Source organism: Carcharodon carcharias, chromosome 17 (genome assembly GCF_017639515.1).
Source record: "Carcharodon carcharias isolate sCarCar2 chromosome 17, sCarCar2.pri, whole genome shotgun sequence".
In the NCBI taxonomy this organism is placed as follows: domain Eukaryota; kingdom Metazoa; phylum Chordata; class Chondrichthyes; order Lamniformes; family Lamnidae; genus Carcharodon; species Carcharodon carcharias.
The window spans coordinates 69,119,786-69,141,150 of record NC_054483.1 but is presented as its reverse complement, the minus strand read 5'-3'; the positions used below and the strand labels follow the sequence as shown (position 1 = coordinate 69,141,150).

Genomic DNA, 21,365 nt, shown 5'->3' with positions numbered 1-21,365 from the left:
AGCTTGTTTAAATCTTTGCACTGTCTCATATATACTTCTATGACAAAAATAACATTCTACTTTTTTAAACTGACCATCGCTAAAAGACTGTTTCCACATCGATTAAAGTTGTTCTTCGGTTTAGCTGCTAAATTATTTCTTAATTTTCGGTTAATAGGGGCTGCTTCCAGCTTTGTGGCAGAGTCTGGCTTTATCACACCTCTTTCAGCTGACTGTTCCCACCTGATTTGTAGTACAGTGCTATTTTGTGCCCCTTGCATTGCTTGTGAATCTCTTACAGCGCTTTCTGTGGCCAGCGGGATTTTTAACACCTTCTTAAAATCCAGATTCACTTCAGCCAGCTACCTTCTTTGAATAGTGTCTTCTTTCACACCACACAATAAACGATCTCAGCATGTCATTCAGAGTCTTGCCAAACTCGCAATGTTCTGTTAGTTGCTTCAAATTCACCACATAGCTAGCAATTGTCTCACCTGTGGCTCTACTTCGCAAATTGAACCAGAACCTCTGCACCGTGACTGAGGGCTTTGGTTGAAAATACCCCTTCATGAGGTCCACTAATTCTGCAAAATTCTTCAAATCTGGGGCACTGGGTGCCGTCAAACTTCGACTGTAGGTTTTGCTCCCATAAGTGCTGAAGAGGATTGCTTGCCTCTTCTCTTCCCCATGATTTTGTTCGCTTGGAAGAAGAACGATATGCTCAGACCAATCGTCTGTGGCTGGCTCAAAGGGATCGATTCTATCAAATTGTGGCATTTTGGGTGAGTATACCTTCTGCTATTTTAAACAGACATTGATACTCACAATCACTGGATGAGGCATGGTACCAATTCCGATTTATCTTGATTTACCGTGACTTATCCTCGTCGCCAGTTTGTTGTAGCATGGCCGACTTGCCTATTTGTAATATAGAGCTGATCTGCAGCCAACTTTCTAAGTGGAAACATTAGGTTTATTTACAACATAGCCAGCAGCAACTCTATGTGTGCTTTCAACTCCATATCTATCTCTCCACTGACTATGGAAGTAGCCCGCGCTAACACATTGGTTTACACAGATCATATGATCTTATATCACAGGATTATTCTTAAGGATACAGTCCAACATTTAAAAAACCCATAATTACTACATTAACACAGCCCATTTAATAATTTAGACAAGAATGAACGGTGAAGAACTAACACAGCTTTTTAATAATAGAAACAAAAAATGTCAGAAATACTTGGCAGGTCAGGCAGCATTTATGGAGAGAGCGAAAAGCAGTTTTTTCAGATTTCAAGCATCTGCAGTATTTTGCTTTAGTCATTGTTTTTAACAAATTGGATCTTAAATACATTCCAGTTCATAGAGGGAATGTATTAATATACTGCTATAAATGCTCATTTAAACATTCAAAAACTAAGCCTTCATGCATGAAATGGGAGTGAACAGGGAGTGAATTGGTCCATTAACTTTCTGTGCTTGGATTAGGTGCTCTAGCCCATGGTGTTTCTGTTTGCATATAAATAGAAATATGACCATTAACCAGATGATTAGGCAGAGACTTGACCATATCGTTCTATTTACCTGCGCCATGTATTGTAAACCATGTTCATGGCCAGTGATCATATAGTTGTATTATTGATCAGTTCACTTTAAAGATCAGAATTGAGCAGTATGTGAGCCATTAGAGTAGATATGTTGTTTAGCTAGGAAATGTAAATGATGGATGTGAATTTTAAAATTGCCCCTTACATATGACAGAAATGTTATTCTTGTACAACTATTGATTCCATTATTGTTCTATGGAATGCCATGTGCCAGCAAGTGAGCTGTCATCTCTTCCCTGTAAATGGAGAAGAAATCATTTCTATCCTCGGTTACTTTTGCCGTACGCACATGAAGAGAAAATTGTACTTTCTGGGAATTCAACACTTATGATCTACTTTTTGAATCTTGTCCACAGACAGTCTTTTGATTGACTATCAGTTCACCTTCAGCCTCACCCAGGATGATGACCGCCATTACACAGCTATCAACTTCATGGCTACCCCAGAACAGGTTGGTCTTGTTTGTACTGATAGTGTTGCCTTTCTTTCATGCAAACCTTTTGATTTTTTTTCTTCCAAACTTTGTGGACTAAGAATTTGCATGCTTGGCACTGACTACTGGTAAATATATTTCGAAGGGCAAATCACTGTGTTCTAAGAATTGTATGCATCCATGCTACAGAACTTTTTCACTGCTTCTGTGTATTTAAAATGTAACTGATTCGCCAATAAGATGTTGTGTATGTATTGGTATTCTTGTTGTTTGCACTGTGATGCTGGCAGCGTACATTTTATGAGAGAACTTCTTGGATTTTGCAGTGAGCATGTTAGTCCTGATTCTCATTGGTCTCAGGTTCTGATCCTAAACTGTGAAAATGCATGCATAGCAAACTTTGCCAGGCACTGGCGATGCAGATTTTAAATTAATTATCTTGTAAGGCCAAGAGACAGAGTCTATGAAAATTTGATTAAAATGCTCACTTGTGTTTTAGTTGATTTATGTAAAACTAAAACACAACTTCAATAAAAACTCGTGGATAATGAAAGTGCAGATATTTGACACTTTACTATGTTTAACTATTTTGATTTTTCATCATCTGTATTATTTGATTTTATAATCCTAATTCCTTCCAAAATATAATGCAAAGCCAATAGGACAAATCAAAATTAAAAGCAATTTGCAAGACATGTTGCCAAAACACATTGCCACGCCTGTCTTTTCAGCATTATTTTACACTTGCATGAATGTAATTATCAGCTACTTTTCAACATTTTACAAGTCGCAAACTTGGAATTGATAGAATATGTAGATAATTATTAATTTTCTTTTTATAAGTTGATCACTTAAGGGTAACTTGAATGAACAGTTACATTTGTAATAATGTCCAGCAGTAGAAGGTGGTTTCTATTTTCAGCTGAATCAAAGCACAGAATTTTTACAGCCAAGGGGAGGCATGTTAAGCTCCGTGCGGAGAGTTAAATCTCTTAAAAGTGACGTTGGGTCTCACTCAAACGTATTTGAAAGCAAGTGGGAAATTCCCATTTAGCTGTTGAGTAAGGCACTTAAATATTCAAATAGTTCATTAAGTTCTGTTTTAACCAAGGGTCACTGAGGTGAGTCTACAGCAGGGTGTGCTTCACTGAAACTGACAGCTGAGAAGCCTTTGATCAGTGAAACAGAAGAGCTGCAGCCATGGCGAGGTTAAAGGATTAAAAGCAAAAAACTGCAGATGCTGGAAATCCAAAACAAAAACAAAAATACCTGGACAAACTCAGCAGGTCTGGCAGCATCTGCGGAGAAGAACACCGTTAACATTTCGAGTCCGAATGACCCTTCAACAGAGGTTAAAGGATTGCTGTTTACAGCACTCTTGCGTAGCAGGGACAAGGTTCCAGTGAAAAGAGTGCCAAGGAGTGCAGCTCAGGCAAATAATGAGATGCTATATTGCTTAAAACCTACTGTCCCTTTTTACATTATTAGAGAATATTGAAATTAGCCTGCCTTTTTGTTCTTGGTAATGTTCAAATTGAGGGTGTCAATAGACAAGGCAGAGTTTTTTTTCCCTTAGTGCATCTTGTAAAGCTGCATTTAGAATTGTTTGTGCCACCTTTGATGTTCTGTCAAAGCACGTCAATATATTTGACGTGGATTTTAGGATACTGGAACTTTAAACTCTTAAAGTTATAAAGGGATGCTGGAAGAATTATACAAGCTTTAATTGGAAAAGAAAGAGGGAAATGACGGTTGCGGACTTTAATATACCATAAAACGTATAGATAATCCAGGATTCCTTGATGGACTGTATGCTGTAGAACTGGAGGGCACAGGCAGTTTTGAAAAGCTGCAGTTGATACAAAGAAGAATGTTTTCCATCATGGTGTTCAATATTTGGAGTAGATTTATATCAAAACCAGTTAATGCATCGATGAGGCATTTGATGAATATTTGCTTCAAAGAAAAGTTTAAAATAAGTTTAATAATGGTGGGATGTTCCATTCCTGTTAGGTATCATATGCAAAACATAACTGCTTAGGCTTGATTAATGTAGATTGCAATGCTGGATTTTGGAGCTTGGTGGAAATATCTTGAAGTCAAGTAAATATTTTGGAATTTAATTTTTTCTCGATTGTTTGAAGTAAGTTTAGAAGAATCCATGACTGGTCCCTTGTATTTACTGGCTAGTGCTGTTGGGGAGGGTTTAATTTGGCTGGGGAAGGTAAGCAGAGAATAGCTGAAAGGAATAGAAGTGAGATTAGAAGACAGTGATATAAACATTAAAGTTAGAAATATCTGAATTTGCGGGATCAGCTTGAGGGAAAGTAGCAGATGTGATGATGGAGTTATTAAACTGATTGTATATGAGTGTTTGTAATGTAACTATTCAGTTTGTTGAACTGCAAGCACAAATTCTACATGGGATTATGATGTGACTCAATAACAGATACATGGCCTTTTGCAAGCACCAGACATCTCAAAGCGCTTTACAGCCAATGAAGTAGTTTTGAAGTGTAGTCACTGTTGTAATGTATTAAATGCAGCAGTTAATGTACCCACAGGAAAGTCCCACAAACAGCAATGTGATAATGATGAAAGAATCTGTTTTTGTGATGTTGATTGAGGGATAAACATTGGCTAGGAACTGGGGTAACTCCCCTCCTCTTCTTTGAAATATGCTATGGGATCTTTTACATTTACCAGAACAGACAGATGGGGCCTGAGCGTAATGTTTCATCTAAAAGATGGCTTGTCCAACAACGCAGCACTCCCTCTACTGCATGGGAACTGGGAATGGTTCTTAGTACTCCTGGCTACCAAGTATTCTGGAATGTTAGAGAAGGAAGAAAGAGGAGGGGATTTGGCAGTATTGATTAAGGATGATGTCACAGTCGCATGCAAAAAGGAATGTGCTGTTTGGTTTCAAAACTGACTCTATTTGGTTTGAGTTAAGGAATTGTGAGAGGAGCCATTATATTGTTAGCTTTTTTAATCAAGCTCCAAACAGCGAGGAGATCAGTATCTTTCAAAAATAGAGAAGTAATACTAAGAAAATTTAATTACTCAAATATAGACAGGGATAAATCATCGTAGGAAAGGAGAGGAATTTTTGATGTGTGTAGGAGAACTTTCTCAGTCAATGCCTCCATTCCTTCCGTGCAACAAGGATGGGAGTAATGTTGAATCTGGTCCTGGAAAAATAAGTCAACAAAGTGGAATGTTTTACATCAGAGATCATCTACTTAACAGTGACCACAACATAATTCAGAGTAATCAGAAAATATCAGATGTAAAAATGCTCTACTGGGGAGGGGTTAATTTAACTGATGTGAATAGGAACCGAGTGCAAGCAGATTACCAAAAACATGATTGCAGGGTCAAGCAGATGATGATGGAAATCAAAGTTAAAAGAAAACACAAAAAGTTGGCTTATGTCAAATGTTAGGAGCAAGGTTCATTTAATAACCAGGAAGATTATGGCAAGTACAGGAGAGAATTGAAAAGTTAATACTGAAGGCAAAGAGAGATTACAAAAAAGATTAGCAGGCAACATTAAGGTGCACCCTAAGACATTTTAAACGAAGTGTAAGCGATTAGCTAAGGAAAATATTGGCCCTATTTAAGACTCAAAAGGAAATCTTCCTGTAGAGGCAGGGGACAGGGCTAAAATATTAAATGAGTACTTTGGGTACTTCATGTTTGATCATTTTGATTGAATTCTTTATTGATCAAAGTATTGCAGTACATGTCAACATGGACTCTTGGAAGGTCTTTGACAAAATGCCACACAAGAGGTTTATTAAGGAGAAGTAATTAAAGAGGAAGCAGTGATATGGATTCAAAATTGGCTCAGTAACTGGAATCACAGGGTAGTGCTGGATGAATTTATTCAGACTGGGAGGTGGTTTGTCATGCTGTTCCCCAGGAGTCAATTTTGGGTTCACTACTCTTAATTTTTTATAAACAAACTAGACTTGTCTGCAAGGAGCAGCACTATAAAGTACTCAGATGATACAAAACTTTGAAAAAGTAGTAGATAATCATGTAGATAGTTACAGGCTTCAGGATAACATATATAGAATGGTGAAATGGGCAGAAGCATGGCAGATGAATTTTAATGCAGAGAAGTATGAAGCAATGCACTATTGGGAAGACTTATTCAGAAAGGTATAAAGATTTGTACTACAAATGGCATTCTTTTAAGAAGTGAATATAGCAGAGACACCTTGGTGGCCATATGTACAATGCAAGCTGATTAGGTGGGCCATGAGGGCTATAAGTCGAGGAATAGAATGTAAAAACAAAAAGATCATGCTAGAACTTTATAAATTACAGATTAGGCCTCAGCTGGAGTATTGTGAAGAATTCTGTGTACCACACTTCAGGAAAGGTGGAATGGGCTTAGAGAGGTTCAGAGCATGTTTACTAGGACGTTACCAGGGATGAGGGACTTATGTTTGAGGAGATGTTGGAAAATTTAGGACTGTTCTCCTTGAAACAGAGAATGTTAAAGGGTGACCTAAGAAAGGCTCTGAAGATAGGCTTTGATAGAGTAGAAGCAACAACAGCTTACTTATGTAACCCCTTTAATGTAATGAAACATTCCATGGTATGTCACAGGAGCATTATAAAACACATGTATGGCACTGAGCCACAGAAGAAGGTATTAAGTCAGGTGACCAAAAGCTTGGTCAAAGATATAGGTTTTAAGGAGGAAAGTGAGGTAAAGGGGTGTAGCGAGCACATTACAGAACTTGGGGACAAGGCAGCCAAAGGTACAGAAAGCAGTGGTGGAGCAATGAAAATTAGGAGTGCACAATTGGCTCAAATTGGAAAAACACAAGAGTTCTTGGAGGATTGTAGGGCTGGAGGAGATTAAAGAGATAGGGAGAGGTGAGACCATGGAGGAATTTCGAAATAAGATGAGAATTGTAAAATCAAGGCATTGCTTGACTGGGAGCCAATTGTAGGTCAGTGGACACAGGTGATTGTAGATCAGGGGCGGAACTTTCCATGCCTGCTGACGTTGGGAATGTTCAGCGGTGTGAGTAGACAATATAGCGAGAAGGCCAAAAATCAGTTTCACGAAGTTGTGAAACCAGTTGCGATCATCCGCTTAGCCTGTTAATGGCAGGAAACGTGGCCTGTCATCAGACATCGGGGACCTCATTGTAATACATCTACTATCATTTTAGTGCCAGCCCAGTGGAATAAATCCCCCCTCCCTCCCCACCCCACACCACCCCCCTCCCCCACCCACTGGATCATCTGCCCATGTTGGCGGGAAAACACGGTGATCTGGGGGGTCAACTGTGATGGCGGGTAGGGGGGAGGTGGGGGGGAAGTGGGGGCAAGGAAATGGGTGACTGGGCGAGGGGAAAGGATGGGGGAGTGAATGCAAAACTGAATCACCATGCTGTCTAAATTGAAAGTGAAATGAGAGTCATGGTGGGCAAGATCAGGTGCTGCATGGAGTGTGAGTAGTGGGTGAGCGGAGATGTATGTCAGCTCAGATGGACAACTGAAAGCGAACCCCAGCAGGCTTCGTTGAAAATGCTCGGGACATTGAGGTGAGTGTGAAGGATCCACATGCATGGGAGAATGCTTGCTTGAGGTTCTGAAAGGCCCTGCCACACATGCACTTTTCCCTCCAGTGTCACTCATTGGCCAGCTGTTCCCTCTGCAGTGACAGAGAGTGAGCTTGAGGGGCTCGCAGGCCAAGGGCACTTGGAGGGAGAGGACAGCTTCTGAGATTACTGAGTGGATGAGTGTACAGCTGCCGCTTCTCCTCCCTTCGGGTCCCCAGGCTGACTCCTTGAGGGGAAGGAGCATTTGGAGGGACATCGAGGTGCCCTGTTTCCTCTCACATTGCCACTAAAGGAACTTACCCATGGCTGCACGATGGAGTGCAGGTCTACACACATCTTCGTGTTCCACTGGACCAGGTTCTCCATGGCGTCCGCCATCCTCCCAATGGAGATCTCCATATGCGCACATGTAGGCATTTCATCAGAAAGCAGGCGGACGCACTCCTCCCACTCGCGAGCCACTCTGCTTAGGGCTTCTAACAGCTTTCTGCTGACTCTCCAGGAAGGCCAAATCCAGAGATTCGTCATCTGACTCAGACCTCATAGATGCCTGTTTCCCAGCGGGTCCTCCGAGTGCCGGGGAGCTCGGCTGTACCTGTCTCCTCCTGCTGTGGACACATGTCTGTGTAGTGAACCCTCGCCTGCTCTAGATCTGGGTCCCACGAGGCCTGTCTCTGTGCTGCTGGCAGGTGTGGGTAAGCACTGTGACGGGTCTTTCAGGCTGCTTATTTCCAGCTCTTCAATGGAGGAGATGTCCTCTTGGCTGGAGATGAGTGCCTGGATGGAGTTCAGGGACTGGCTGGCTAAGGGTGTTGGTCGCTTGGCAGAGCTCCCTGTGAACCAAAGTAGAGATAATTGGCAGCCGAGTCAAAAGCAAGAGAGAGAGCAATCACATTTGCATTGAGAGAGGAATGATGTGGTGCAGGATCCTTACAATAGTGTTCGTCGATGACCCCATCACTGCAGGCAGGGTCCATGCCTCCACCAGTTAGCGCGATGGCACGCTTCTCAAAATGAATGAAGGTCCTTGTCAGGAAGATATAATAATTCTCATAATATTATTGGAATTTATTGTAAAATAGAGTAATAGTGGGGTGTGTCTCTCTCTCTCTCTCTCTCTCTCTCTCTCTCTCTCTCTATATATATATATATATATATATATATATAAATAAAATATGTGTGTGTGTGAGATTTAATTGAATTAGTCTGGGTGTTTTGATGTAAGAAGAAAAGTTAGGTTAGAAATGTTAATTAGGGAAACATAGGTGTTATGGGAACATTTGCATTTTTAAATAAAGCAAGCTAGATTGTTTTCAAAGGAGGGGTAAAATGTGTCACTTAGACAGGTGAAGTTTAGAAACAGTGTTTATTTTTCCCAAAGATTACAGGTAAAACTTAGTGCTATGAGAGATTTTTATTATCAGGAAAACAAAGTCCAAAAATATAGCGAAACAATGGATATTTGCATTCAAAGGGGAAAATGTGTATAAAGGAGCAAAGGCTTTGTACGGGTAGGCATTTTAACATCTAAGTATGAAAAAGCCTTCAGCATCTATGCCTCAGGCTGCTGTCTCCAGGGATTGAAGTTAGAACTCACTTTGAATTCGACTTGTTCAGGGCATCATGTTTTTTTGCCTAAAGTCTGTGTGTCTTATTGTTGCCTTAACAAAAGTGTAACTGGGACTTTGATTAGGGGAGTTAGAAGTTATCATAGTAGTAATTTGTAAATCTATATATGTATTTAAAATTGTTTCTCTTTATTAATAAATGTCTAATCTAGTTTTGTAAAAAACCTATAAGACTGGGTGGTCTTATTAATACTGCAATTAAGGCATGCATCTTGAAATTTATACAAATTGAAAATTAGTTGTGACAGTTGTTTCATGTTTCCTCTGGGATTTGAACAACTCAGCATTTGCCATCTGTGTCATTACAGGCCAAATGTGGGCCTCTCCGCCCATGGCCTGGCGCCTCTCCGCCCATGGCCTGGCACCTCTCCTTGCTGGTGTAAGCAGACTTTTCCTGCATGGAAACAGAAGGAGAGAGTGTGAGCAGGATACGTGGTGCTGCATGGAATGTTTTTGTGGTGAGCAGAGCCATGGACAAGGTGAGGATGTGAGCATGAGAGAATATGAGCCTGATGGAGGTGTGAGAGTTAGTGGCATTGTCCCTTGAGGTGTGAGATCTCTGGATGTGTGATGGGTTTGAGAGTGTGTGAGCTGAGAGCAATGAGTAGAATGACTCACCCTGGTGGAACAGATGAAACCATTCATTCTGTAGCAGCACTGGGTGGCCGTCCTCTTTTGCAGTGCATTGGCGCTGACCGCTGCTGCCACCGCCTTTCGTGCTGGATTGGCTTCTGCCCCCTCCTGCAGCCAGAGCGGGGGTAGAGGACGTCATGGCGGGCCTCCAAGGTGTCCTAAAGGCGCTCGAGGTACGTGTCACTAAACTGGGGGCTGCAGTCTTTTTGCTTTTCGGGGTCATCCTGTCTTCTATGCAGCAGTCCTGCGCTGGAAGCACTGAGAGGTGTGCATGCGGCTATGCTTCAAACATGGCGCCCGGTGTGATGAAGTGGCGAGGTGACGGCATGGCGGGCAAACGAGAGTCTGCCTGCCATCAAAACAGCATGTTTCCCAGGTTTGTGTAATGTGGTAGGATCGGGACGATATGGCGTGAGAAGCTGCCATTGCGGTCTGCGGGTAAAGCGTCATTTTCCCCATCCACTACCGCACTTAGTCCAAAACTGGGATGATTCCACCCCAGGGCTTTGTGAGTTAAGGCAGGGCAGCAGAGTTTTGAATGATCTCAAGTTTGCAGAGAGTGGAATGTGAGAAACAACCAGGAGTGTGTTGGAATAGTTGAGTCTAAAGGTAACAAAGGCTTGAATGAAAGCTTCAGCAGCAGTTGAGCTGAGGCTGGGGAAAAGTTAGGCAATTTTATGGAGGTGGAAATATGCACTTAGTGATGGTGTGAATATGATGTTGGAAGCTTATCACTGGACAAAATGTAACACCAAGGTGACGAACAGACTGGTTTAATCTCAGGCTGTTGCCAGGGAGAGAGGTGGACTCAGTAGCTATGGAACGGATAGCGAAAAATGAGTTCACGGCTCACGGCTACTGCAGGCGTTGCTCTTTGCCAGTCTCAGACAGCTTCAGTCACTGGGTGTCTGGGTCTGGGCACAGGCTGATGGGGTGTAAACGCTGCAAAGGGGATTGAAATTTGCAGCAGGCTCTCGGCTGGTGCATCTGACTCTTTATCCCAGTAACAAACATTGGAATCACCCACATTTACTGGGGTGGAATTTAACACTTGATGCCTTCTAGCAAATGGGTCAATAACTAGAGGTTGTAGATTTAAACTAATTGATTAAAATAGAGGTGAATTTTTTTTTCACTGAGTTGTTAGGATCTAGAATGCTCAATCTGAAAAGTTGGTGGATGCTGATTCCATAAATAATATTAAAGGGGAGTTGGATAAGCACTTCAGGATGAAGGGCAGAGTAAAAGACAAATAGGGGAGATGTTGGGACAAAGCATGACTACTCTTTCAAACAACTGGCTGAATAGCAGCTTCTTGCATTCTAAGTTTCCATAATCAATCTTACTGCAGCATTAACTGGTACTCCTGATTTTGAAATTTTGCATAAAAGAACCAACTACTTGATTATTCCTTGGAAGACAGTTCAGTGGGTTGACAAAGCATGCAAAGTTTTGCTGTTGGTGTTTTTAGCAAAGTAATTTTGGTTGATTAAGACCTTTAAGGTACAGTTGCAGTAATTATTTTAGACCTTGTGTGAACACTAAAACATACATCAGGTGGTAGCAAATCTTGTTATATGGTGATTGGAATCTTGTACCAGACTGGCTGCCTAGTCATATGTTTCTGATGATAGAGGATGCCGGGTTAAGTAGACATTTCCCATTCAGTTTGTCACTGTTCAGGGCTTTCACTTGCTCTCAATCAAGGAATGAGATCTGTATTTTTTTTAGCAACCTACCAAGCAGGATTGCCAAACTATTAAATTTGTTCAAGGAAACTGAAATTTCTTGCGAATTCTCTGTTTTTCATCATTTTTTCCAGTATACCTATGTGCTCCAGAAAAGCTCAGTTATGACTATGGTGCTCAATATTTTGAGTTAAAAGGAGCTGTGGGTGGGTGGTGATACTGTTATTCAGGAGTTATATGCATAGATAAATGAGTTCTGAAGATAACTCACCATTTATCTGTCCACTATCCAGTTCTGTTTTTGGTCAGCTGCAGATGTTGTAGTATTCAATCAGTCTCCTTTTAAAATTGTTTTTTACCAATTGGGCATGTTAACATGTCAGTTAAGGAAAAACAACTTTTGATGACTTTCATCAGATTATTAAGATGAATTTAGATAAATAAGCTTCCCCAAGGCATTCTTGCTTTGCTGAGGTGATGAGATATTGTTAGTTCATTTATTATGGTTCAGTAGAAAAAGCAATTTCTGTCTTCTCCTAATTAATACAAAGGCTTTTGAGAGTCTTGCACAGGATAGCCTTCCTTACTTGGAACAGTTTATTATCCTGTCAAAATGCTTTCATTATTTGAGCTAACTCCTCGCCCATTTCTTCTGGAATTTTTTTTTGTGAAGCTTTTACAATAGCCATGATGAAAGAGGCAGTGAAAATGTATGATTTTTCTGCCCCCTGAATTTCCACTGTAAGTAATATAAACTTCAAACTCCTTCATGCCAAATGATTTTGCTGCATTGAACGTAGAAGTGACTGTATCTTGGCTAGTCCAACAAGACATTGATCCAACTTTTTGTTGTCTTAGCCACTTCTGTATTTAACAAATTGCATGGATTCCAGACAAAGAGGAACAGAATCAAATTGCATTTCTAGTGATGTTTAAATAATATCAAGCTGACCTGGTTTATGGAGCTGATGTGATTCAGAATGCAAATGAAGGCACATATAATAGTTTCCTTTTGGGCTGATTATAATTACTTTTAGTTGAAAGTGTATAAAGAGGTCCATTATGATATTGGCCCTGAAAAGTTAATCTCTTAATTTTATTGTTAACTCTTTCTACATGTTCTTAATTACCAAGGTTTTAAGGGCAAGCGTTTGAATCTTCATCTGATACTATTTGCCTCTCTAGCCTGGTGCTGCAGCTGGATGCAGTTTGGGTTCAATTTGAACACATTCGCAGAACTCAAGCACAATACACAGTATCCAAATGGGTATTCTTGCTTTGATCTACCTCATTACTTACCCCACAATGGACCACTTTTTGATTGAGTCCAAATTAACCTAATTTTAAATTTTATTATAGAAACAGGGTGCTTTTGCATTGCAGACAGCAAACTGGAGGATATACTTGTATTTATCAGAATAGGAACACTTCACTGTGTAAATGCATAATGTTCTATTCTTTTTAAAGATCCTTTTAGCACCACAACCTCTAGTTACTGTAAGTAGGATATCATAAGATCATTTTTTTATTTATTCACAGGTGTGGGCATTACTAGCAAAACCAGCATTATTGCCCATCCCATACTGCCCTTGAGAAGGAGGTTTTGAGCTACTTTCTTGAACTGCTACAGTTTGTATGGTGAAGGTGCTCCCACAGTGCTATTTTGTAGGGATTTCCAGGATATTGACCCTGCAATGATGAAGGATCAGCAATATAGTTTTGTGTGTCTGCTGCTCTTTTTCTCCTAGTTGGTAGAGGACATGGGTTTGGGAGGTGCTGCCGAAGAAGCCTTGGTGAGTTGCTGCAGTGCATCTTGTAGATGGTACACACTGCAGACACGATGTACGTGGTGGAGGGAATGAATGTTTAAGGGGATGGATGGGGTGCTACTTAAGCAGGATGTTTTGTTCTGAATGGTGTTGAGCTTCTTAATTGTTGTTGGAGCTGCACAGATCTTGGCAATCAAAATCATACTTTTGATTGTGCGATGTAGATGCTGAAAAGGCTTTGGGGAGTCAGGAGATAAGTCACTCACTTAAATGTTACTTGCCACCTATTAGCCCAAGTCTGAATGTTATCCAGGCCTTAGTACATGTGGGCACAGAGTGCTTTGTTATTTGAGGATATGCAAATGGAGCTGAACGCTGCGCACTCATCAGTGAACATCCTATGTCTGATCATCTGTTGGGGGAAAGGACATTGATGAAGCAGTTGATGAGGGTTGGGCTAAGGACACTGCACTGAGAAACTCCTGCAGTGTTGTCCTGGGGCTGAAATGTTTGGCCTGCAACAACTATAAGTATCTTCCTTTGGGCTAGGCAAGACTTCAACCAGTGGACAGTTTTTTCCCCTGATTTCCAGTGTCTTCAATTTTGTAGCGCTTCTTAATGCTACACTTGGTCAAATGCTGCCATGATGTTGAGGAGAGCCACTCTCACCTCATATCTGGAATTTGGCTCTTTTGCCCATATTTGAACCAAGGCTGCAATGAGGTTTGGAGTCCTGCAGTCGTAGCAGAACTCAAACTGAACATTGCGCAGATCATTATTAAGTGCAATGTCGATGACACCTTCCATTAAGTTGTTGATGATGGAGAGTAGATTGATGTGACGGTAGTTGGCCAAGTTGGATTTGTCCTGCGTTTTGTACGCAGGGCATACTAGGAAAATTTTCCACTTTGTTTGGTAAATCCAGTGTTGTAGCTGTACTGGGGCAGCTTGACTCGAGGTGTGGCTAGTTCTGGAGCAGACATTTTCAGCAGTACAGCTGGGATGTCGGGGCCCATAGCCTTAGCTGTGACATGTGTGCTCCTCTGTCTTTTGTTATCATGCGGATTGAATTGATTTGGCTGAAGACTGGTTTCTGCTACAGTGGGAATTGTAGGAGATGGTCACGATGGATCATCCACTTGGCACTTCTGACGGAAGATGTTTGCAGCCACGTCAGCTTTTTTTTTCACTTTTGTGCTATGATCTGCCATTATTGAGGATAGGGATGTTAATGGAGTTCCCTCCTCCTCTTAGCTATTTAAATGTCCATCACCATTCATGATTAGATGTGGCAGAGCTGCAGAGCCTTGATTTGACCCATTAGTCATGGAATCGCTTAGCTCTGCTTATGGCATGGTGCTTCTGCTGTTTAGAATGCATGTGGCCCTGCAGTTTCACCAAGTTGGTATCTCACTTTATTTTATTCATTCATGGGATGTGAGCATTTATTGCTCATCCCTAACTGCCCTTGAGAAGGCAGTGGTGAGTTGCTGACTTGAACTGTTGCAGTCCATGTGGCGCAGGTACACCCACAGTGTTGAGGGTGGGAGCTCCAGGATTTTGACCCAGCGCTAATGAAGGAATGGCGATATTGTTCCAAGTCAAGATAGTGAGTGGCTTTGAGGGGAACTTCGAGGTGGTGGTGTTCCCACATGCCTGCTGCCCTTGTCCTTCGAGATGAGTAGTGTTTGTGGTTTTGGACGCTGCTATCAAAAGAGCCTTGGTGAGTTCCTGCAGTACATCTTGTAGATGGTACACACTGCTGCTACCGTTGGTGGTGGAGGGAGTGAATGTTTGTGGATGGTGTGCCAATCAAGCGAGTTTTTAAGTATGCCTAGTGCTGCTCCTGGCAAGCTGTTCTACTCTTCTCATTAAATCAGGGTTGGTCCCCTGGCTTGATGGAAGTGATGGACTGAGGAATATGCTGCGCCATGAGGTTACAGATTGTAGTGGAATGTAGCTCTACTGCTGATTGCCACAGTACCTCATGGTTTTGAGCTGCTAGAATTGTTCTGACATTTACCATCGGGGTAGTGGCACATAAAATGATGGAAAGTGTCCTCTTTTCGAAGACATTGCTCCTTCTCCACTAGGACTGTGTGGTGATTACTCTTATCAATGCTGCCATGGAGAGATAGTCAGATAAATGTGCAAGGATGAGGTCAAGTTGGTTTTACCCTCTTGCTTCTTTCACAACCCACTTGACAATCATGTCCTTCAAGACTTGGCCAACTTGGTCAGTCGTGGTATTACTGAGCTAGTCTTGGTGATGAACATTGAAGTCTGCCAGACTATGTTCTATGCCCATGCTGTCCTCAGTGCTTCTAGCGATGCTCAACATAAAAGAGCACTGATTCATCAGGTGATGGAGGGCGGTAGGTGGTGTATCCTTCTCTATGTTTGACCTGATGCCACCTGACTCTTGGATTCCGGAATTATGTTGCAGGCTCCCAGGATCACCCAAAGAATTGGAGTGTAATTGTGTTTTCTGGATTGCCACCTGATTGTGAATCCCTGGCTGCTTTGGGGGGAAAGAAAAGCATGAATTTCTTTCCCTTTAAGATTATTTTGCGTTTTTAATAAATTGTGGCACTCTTCATGTAAAACTATACATATACATGGATTTCTTTTAATGTTGCTCCTGGTAAATCAGGCAATATCATATCTTACATGGACAGAAAGGTTAAATCTGATGGTAAAATGTAGGAGTCCCTTTAAGAGCACAAGAGCCTAATTATTAACAGACCTTCAGTCCATTGAGTTTAATTATTGCTTTGTTAGAGAACTTTGCAAATTGGAATTGGCTTTTCAAGTTCTACCTGAGGAAATTGCCTCAAAGAAAGATGCTTATAAGTTTGATGTTTATGAGCAAAGGTAATTTGTTATTTCTATATATAAATATAGATTTTGTACATTTTAGCAATTGGCATCTTTTCCTTGAGCCATCTTTTACTTTCAAATCATTGTAACAAGAGTTTTCATGATTTGGGTTATATTTTGGGAAGAATTTCTATGCACCTTCCAATTTTATTTTCACTGGCTTTGGGCTTTTGTACAATTTTTTACTTCATGGCTCAAAATGTTTGTAAAGGTGAATTAAATGTCAATTAAAAGCACCTGACTCAAAACAAATTGTATACACAAGGAAAAAGTTTAGCATGGCAACTTAAACAAAACATGTTCATGCTACAATACCTTGCTTGGAAAATCTCTAACAGTTATATTATGCTGATAATAGTCTTAGTTAGTTTTTTCATTCATTTCCCTCCTCTATGTGCTCATTCCATTATTCAACTCTAACAGCATGCGATTGGACTGATACCCCTTGGCATACAAGTTAAAAGAGTATGAGAAAATGACTTCAGTTGACGATCGTTTGAATCTCTCTTTCATCACCAACTTCTCTTCCAAAAGGCTGCTCTCCTTCTGAGCCTCACACGCTCAAGATATGGGGCAGAATTTTACATTCGGTGTGCGGGCGCACACCTGACTCGCCGGAACGTAAAATGATGCGCTATGACGTTGGGCATGTTTCCCAACATGATGGTGAACTCGCGTGATATTTCATTCAGCAGGCGCAGGCTGGAGTCAGCTGCATGCTCGCCAATTATTGAAAGGCCTATTAAGGCTATTAACAAGGTAATTAAGTTGAATTTTACACTGTCTGTCCAACCTTATGGTTGGGCAGGCAAAAAGGTCAAGTGGGCCTTTACATTTTTTAGGAAACTTCATCCATGGGCGGGATGAGGTTTCCTAAAGCTATAGCAAATTAAATAAATACTTTCTTTTGAAATTAAAAACATATTCCATCTCATGTGACACAAGGGGCCATGTTTCATTGAATTTTTATTGCATTTATTAATTTTTTCAAAAAGTGCTTCAATCTCCCTGAGGCAGCTCTGTGCCTCAGAGCGATTGAAGCACTCTTTTGCGTGCTTGTGTGAACTGTGCACCGGGCCCACTCTCCCTCCTCCCCCACTCGCACAGGTAGTGCTGCACTACCGCTTGTGATCCATGCAGGGCGGGCCTTAATTAGCCTGCCCATGTGAAATCGCAGTGCGGAGCCCATTGCGGGTGGCAGTTGGCACCTCGACCGCTCCCGTCAAGCCCACCCAATGACTGGAAAATCTTGGCCAAGATAAACTTTATGGTGTCTTTGTGCTAGAAATGAACACCCCAGCTCTAGTGTAAATAAAATCCACTGCGAACAGCTAACAGTTTTGTGTGGCTGGTGCACATCTAATGCTGTCAATATGAGCAAGTGGCCCTTTTTATTATAAAAACAAGGTTGTCTTATTTGCAAGATGTAAAATATTTAAATTTGTATTCCATTCTGTTTTCTTTTAATTTCAAATATGTAGAATGCTGCTGTTTCTGAATATTTTTGGATTGTGATCAGCATGTGCCACAAGCCATATAAGAGAATTTAGTTCATAAAGGATTACTGCTAAATTTAGAAGTGAATCTACAACTGACTATCTACTTGTAAGTTTGTTATAAATAACACATTAAAAAGGATCATGCTTTTCATTGGAATTTACCAGTTACATTTGTTCCTTTCAGGTAAAAATTGATGCATAATATAAATAATACTTGCTGATTCAGTTGTGTTCCTGGAGAAATTACCAATGTGGGTGTTATTACTTTATATATTTATGGAGTATAAAAAAGATTCTCCTCAGTACTCACAATTTTGTTTCAGAAATGTTGTTTCCTCTGTTAGTATAAATGATTTTACTGAGTAACTTGTACTTTTTTGTGCAGACAAATAAAGATCTTGACTTGTCCATCAATGCGTCAAACAATTTCAATTTAAATGTCACTTGGTCCATAGGATCAACTGGTAAGTTTTTTTTAAACAGTTTGAGTTTTTGATTTTCAGTTGTACAGTAGGATCAATAATATCCAAAATATAACAGAACATAGAATCAAACCCACTAAAACATTTTTCTATTAAAACTTAACGTTTTTGAAGAATTGTTTTGCCGGAGTATGTAGCAGAACAAAACTTTGTACTGATCTTTGCAAAGCAACTCAGTTAGTCTTTGTCAGATGCCTAGAGGGTCTTACAATCTGAATCTATTGTTTCCATGGTACAATATAAACTGCCTTCAAGATCCAGAGCCCTCTGGGTTTATTTTTTTTTGTTTAGGGTTATGTTATGACGTGGCAGATGATGTGTGCCAGGCAGACCCAATCCACAAGGGAAACTTGGTGGCACAATCACAATGGTTTTGCAATTTGTATTTATTACGAAATGTGTACACTGAATTTAGAAGTAATAAGTCCACCAAAACCTTAAGAGATTTTAAAAATTAAATTAAAATATTTATTAACAAAATAAAAGATTTCATAAGACATAAGACTACAATTACTTACTATAATAACTCCTAAAATTCCAAATTAACCTGACCCCCAGTTATATCCTTTTAATGCAACAGTCCAAAATAGATTTTAGATTTAAAACAGAACCAGCAAGTTAACGCAGGACCCAGTTGACAGTGGAATTCCAAATAGCTTTCTTCAACTTTAGTTTTGTTATATAACAGATTTATGCACAAATGGCTAGAGGCTTTGTTAAGGCTATTTCACACACTCCTGTTAGATCTTACATGGCTTTCTTCCACATAGCCTTTCGTTCTCCTTTATATATGTTTCTTTGTTTTTAATATGTAAATTCTGTTGTTCCGTATGTCTCTGAAACTGTATCTTCCTTATAATATAAAAACTTTCATGTTGCCAATATTGTCAGTAACCTTTGGGAAAAATAAACACCCACTTAGCCTTGCTTATCTGGCTAGTTGTAAACTGACTAAGATCCCTTTGAAGTCCAAATCCCTTCATTTATCTAAAAATACAAATTCCCTTCACATCTTACAGCATCCATATTTACTCATTAGCATTTCAATCATCTAGCTTCTTTTGATGATTTCAAGTTTGCAGATATTAGACTCCAAATGTAATTAAATCACACAGACAGACCCAACAATACTTACCCCCATAAACCTACTTCACAATAAACCAGAAAAATATTATGAAAATTATTATACTTCTGTCACAGGTTTACCTTCCCGAATCGTGAAACTCTGAATTAGGTTATCTTTGATTATCTGTTTCAAATTGTTGCATGTTCTGAGTTTAAATGGGTCAGATAGCCTGTGCTAAATCACATTGTTCAATCTACCTCAGTGGTTCCCAAACTTTAACTACTTGTGAACCCCTTTCATGAAAATGCCAAATTTTGCAAACCCCCTCCTAAAAACTAAATATAAATATTTTCCAGAGATTTTCTCCTTTACCGAAGTATAAATTAGAAAAGCAATGATCTTAGAAATATAAAATGTGTTTTTCTTATGACACTTTATTGCACACTATTAATAATTACATTATTATTTAACAAAATGCAATAAGTGAAGGAGAGCTACCCAATACAAATTAGAGGCACAAAATCAAACCTAGTTACTTACAGAATTGCTAAATGGGGGAATGGCCTTATAATTTCCATTCTGGCCAGATTATGTCGCCAGTTGCCACTAAATGGAGCCTTTAATATTGGGCATGAGGGCACATGTCTGTAAAGATGCAGTAAAGGCATCCTTGCTTTTCTACCAGCAAGAGAAATTGCATCCTACCATTCCAATGGCAGAAGTCCTCCTCCAGTGCTCAACGATGCATTGAGGGACTGGGCGAGGAATCAGAGAAGGGATCCCAGAGAAGAGGTAAGGGCTCTGGGCCACAGACCCATCATCGAGCGACTGGACTGGGAGTTGATTTCAAGACTCAGAAGAGATTGGGAGGGAAGGGCCCTAGGCTACAGACATGAAGTCTATCTGTGACCCAGGGCCTTTCCCCTCCCGACTTCTTTCAGGATTTGGAGAAGAGATCGGGAAAGGAATGTCCTAGGACCTATGCCAGGGCCACAGAAAACATTGTCAAAACAGCAAGGATTTACAGCTGAGATTAGGAGGAGGGGAACAGCCTTTGCAGGTGCGAGGGGTGGGGGCACAGTGTGATTGTGGCCAGCCAGAGAGTTAAAATGCAGGTACTCACCTAAAAGCTCCACTCCTACAGGCACAGGCAGCACATGACTCCAAAGTCCAAGCAGAAGACACAGCACACCTGACCACCAACCACTCTCCAACTTCAAGACCAGTTACGAGATGCGAGACAAGACCCGTTCTACTGAGCCAGTGGTTGCTGTTGTCAGAACAATAGCAATCATTGGCCAAGTAGCCTGTCGATCAGGATGGCCTACATACCTTTGGACATTGACCGCCCTGAGGTTACTTGGTCAATGAGCATTGGGGCCCCTGAGAGCCAGGGCCCTGGTTATTTGGTTGGTGCCAAACTGACAGATGTCATTTTCCCGCAGTTTTGACATGCAAACACTTCTTCTGCATTAAGGGATTTTTCCTGCGAATTGCCTGAAACGTTTCGGGGTTCGCAAACCACAGCTCTGGAACCACTGATCTAGCTGGATGCTATATACAGAAAATTAAATCCTGCCCATATTCACTTCAACTGTGTATACAGTCCAATGTGTTTGTCTAATACATGCTCAATTTGTGCATAAGCCTTTTGTTTTGCAACCTTTTATTATTCACCCTGCCTAACCACATGCTCTATGTTTTTCTGTGTTTGCATTCTGACGGACACTTGAGATTTAACAGATTATTAATTTTAATTTGACCTGTATCAGGGATCATACATGATTTACCTGGAAGGTTGCCAAGGAGATGAGACTTAACCCTTTTTTACCTCCTGCTCCCAATGCAGTAGAATTTAAATGTTTTTCACCACATGACACTAACCAAAGTAACTAACAACTGACTAAACCTATCACAGGCACCGTCAACTAATTTGTACATCTGTTATCCCAGCTCCAAATACAAAAACACCTGTGAAAGATTTATTATGAAAATAAATTCTGGAAAAATTTAACCTTTTGGAAATGGCACTAAAATTGCACTTGCTGGAAATGAAATATTGTCTGCTTTGAGGTGTGGTTTCATAAGGGGCAATTGGGCCTATAAG

At 40.6% G+C, this 21,365-nt stretch overlaps 1 protein-coding gene across 1 annotated transcript in view; it reads left to right on the top strand.

Annotated features, from left to right (window-relative positions):
• Positions 1-21,365, top strand: part of atrnl1b (attractin-like 1b) — a 1,080,114-nt gene that overhangs the window by 489,752 nt on the left and 568,997 nt on the right. Inside the window, exons 22-23 of the mRNA XM_041209279.1 lie at positions 1,946-2,040; positions 18,096-18,174. Coding sequence (XP_041065213.1) covers positions 1,946-2,040; positions 18,096-18,174 — 174 coding nt within the window. The remainder of the gene's footprint in view (positions 1-1,945; positions 2,041-18,095; positions 18,175-21,365) is intronic.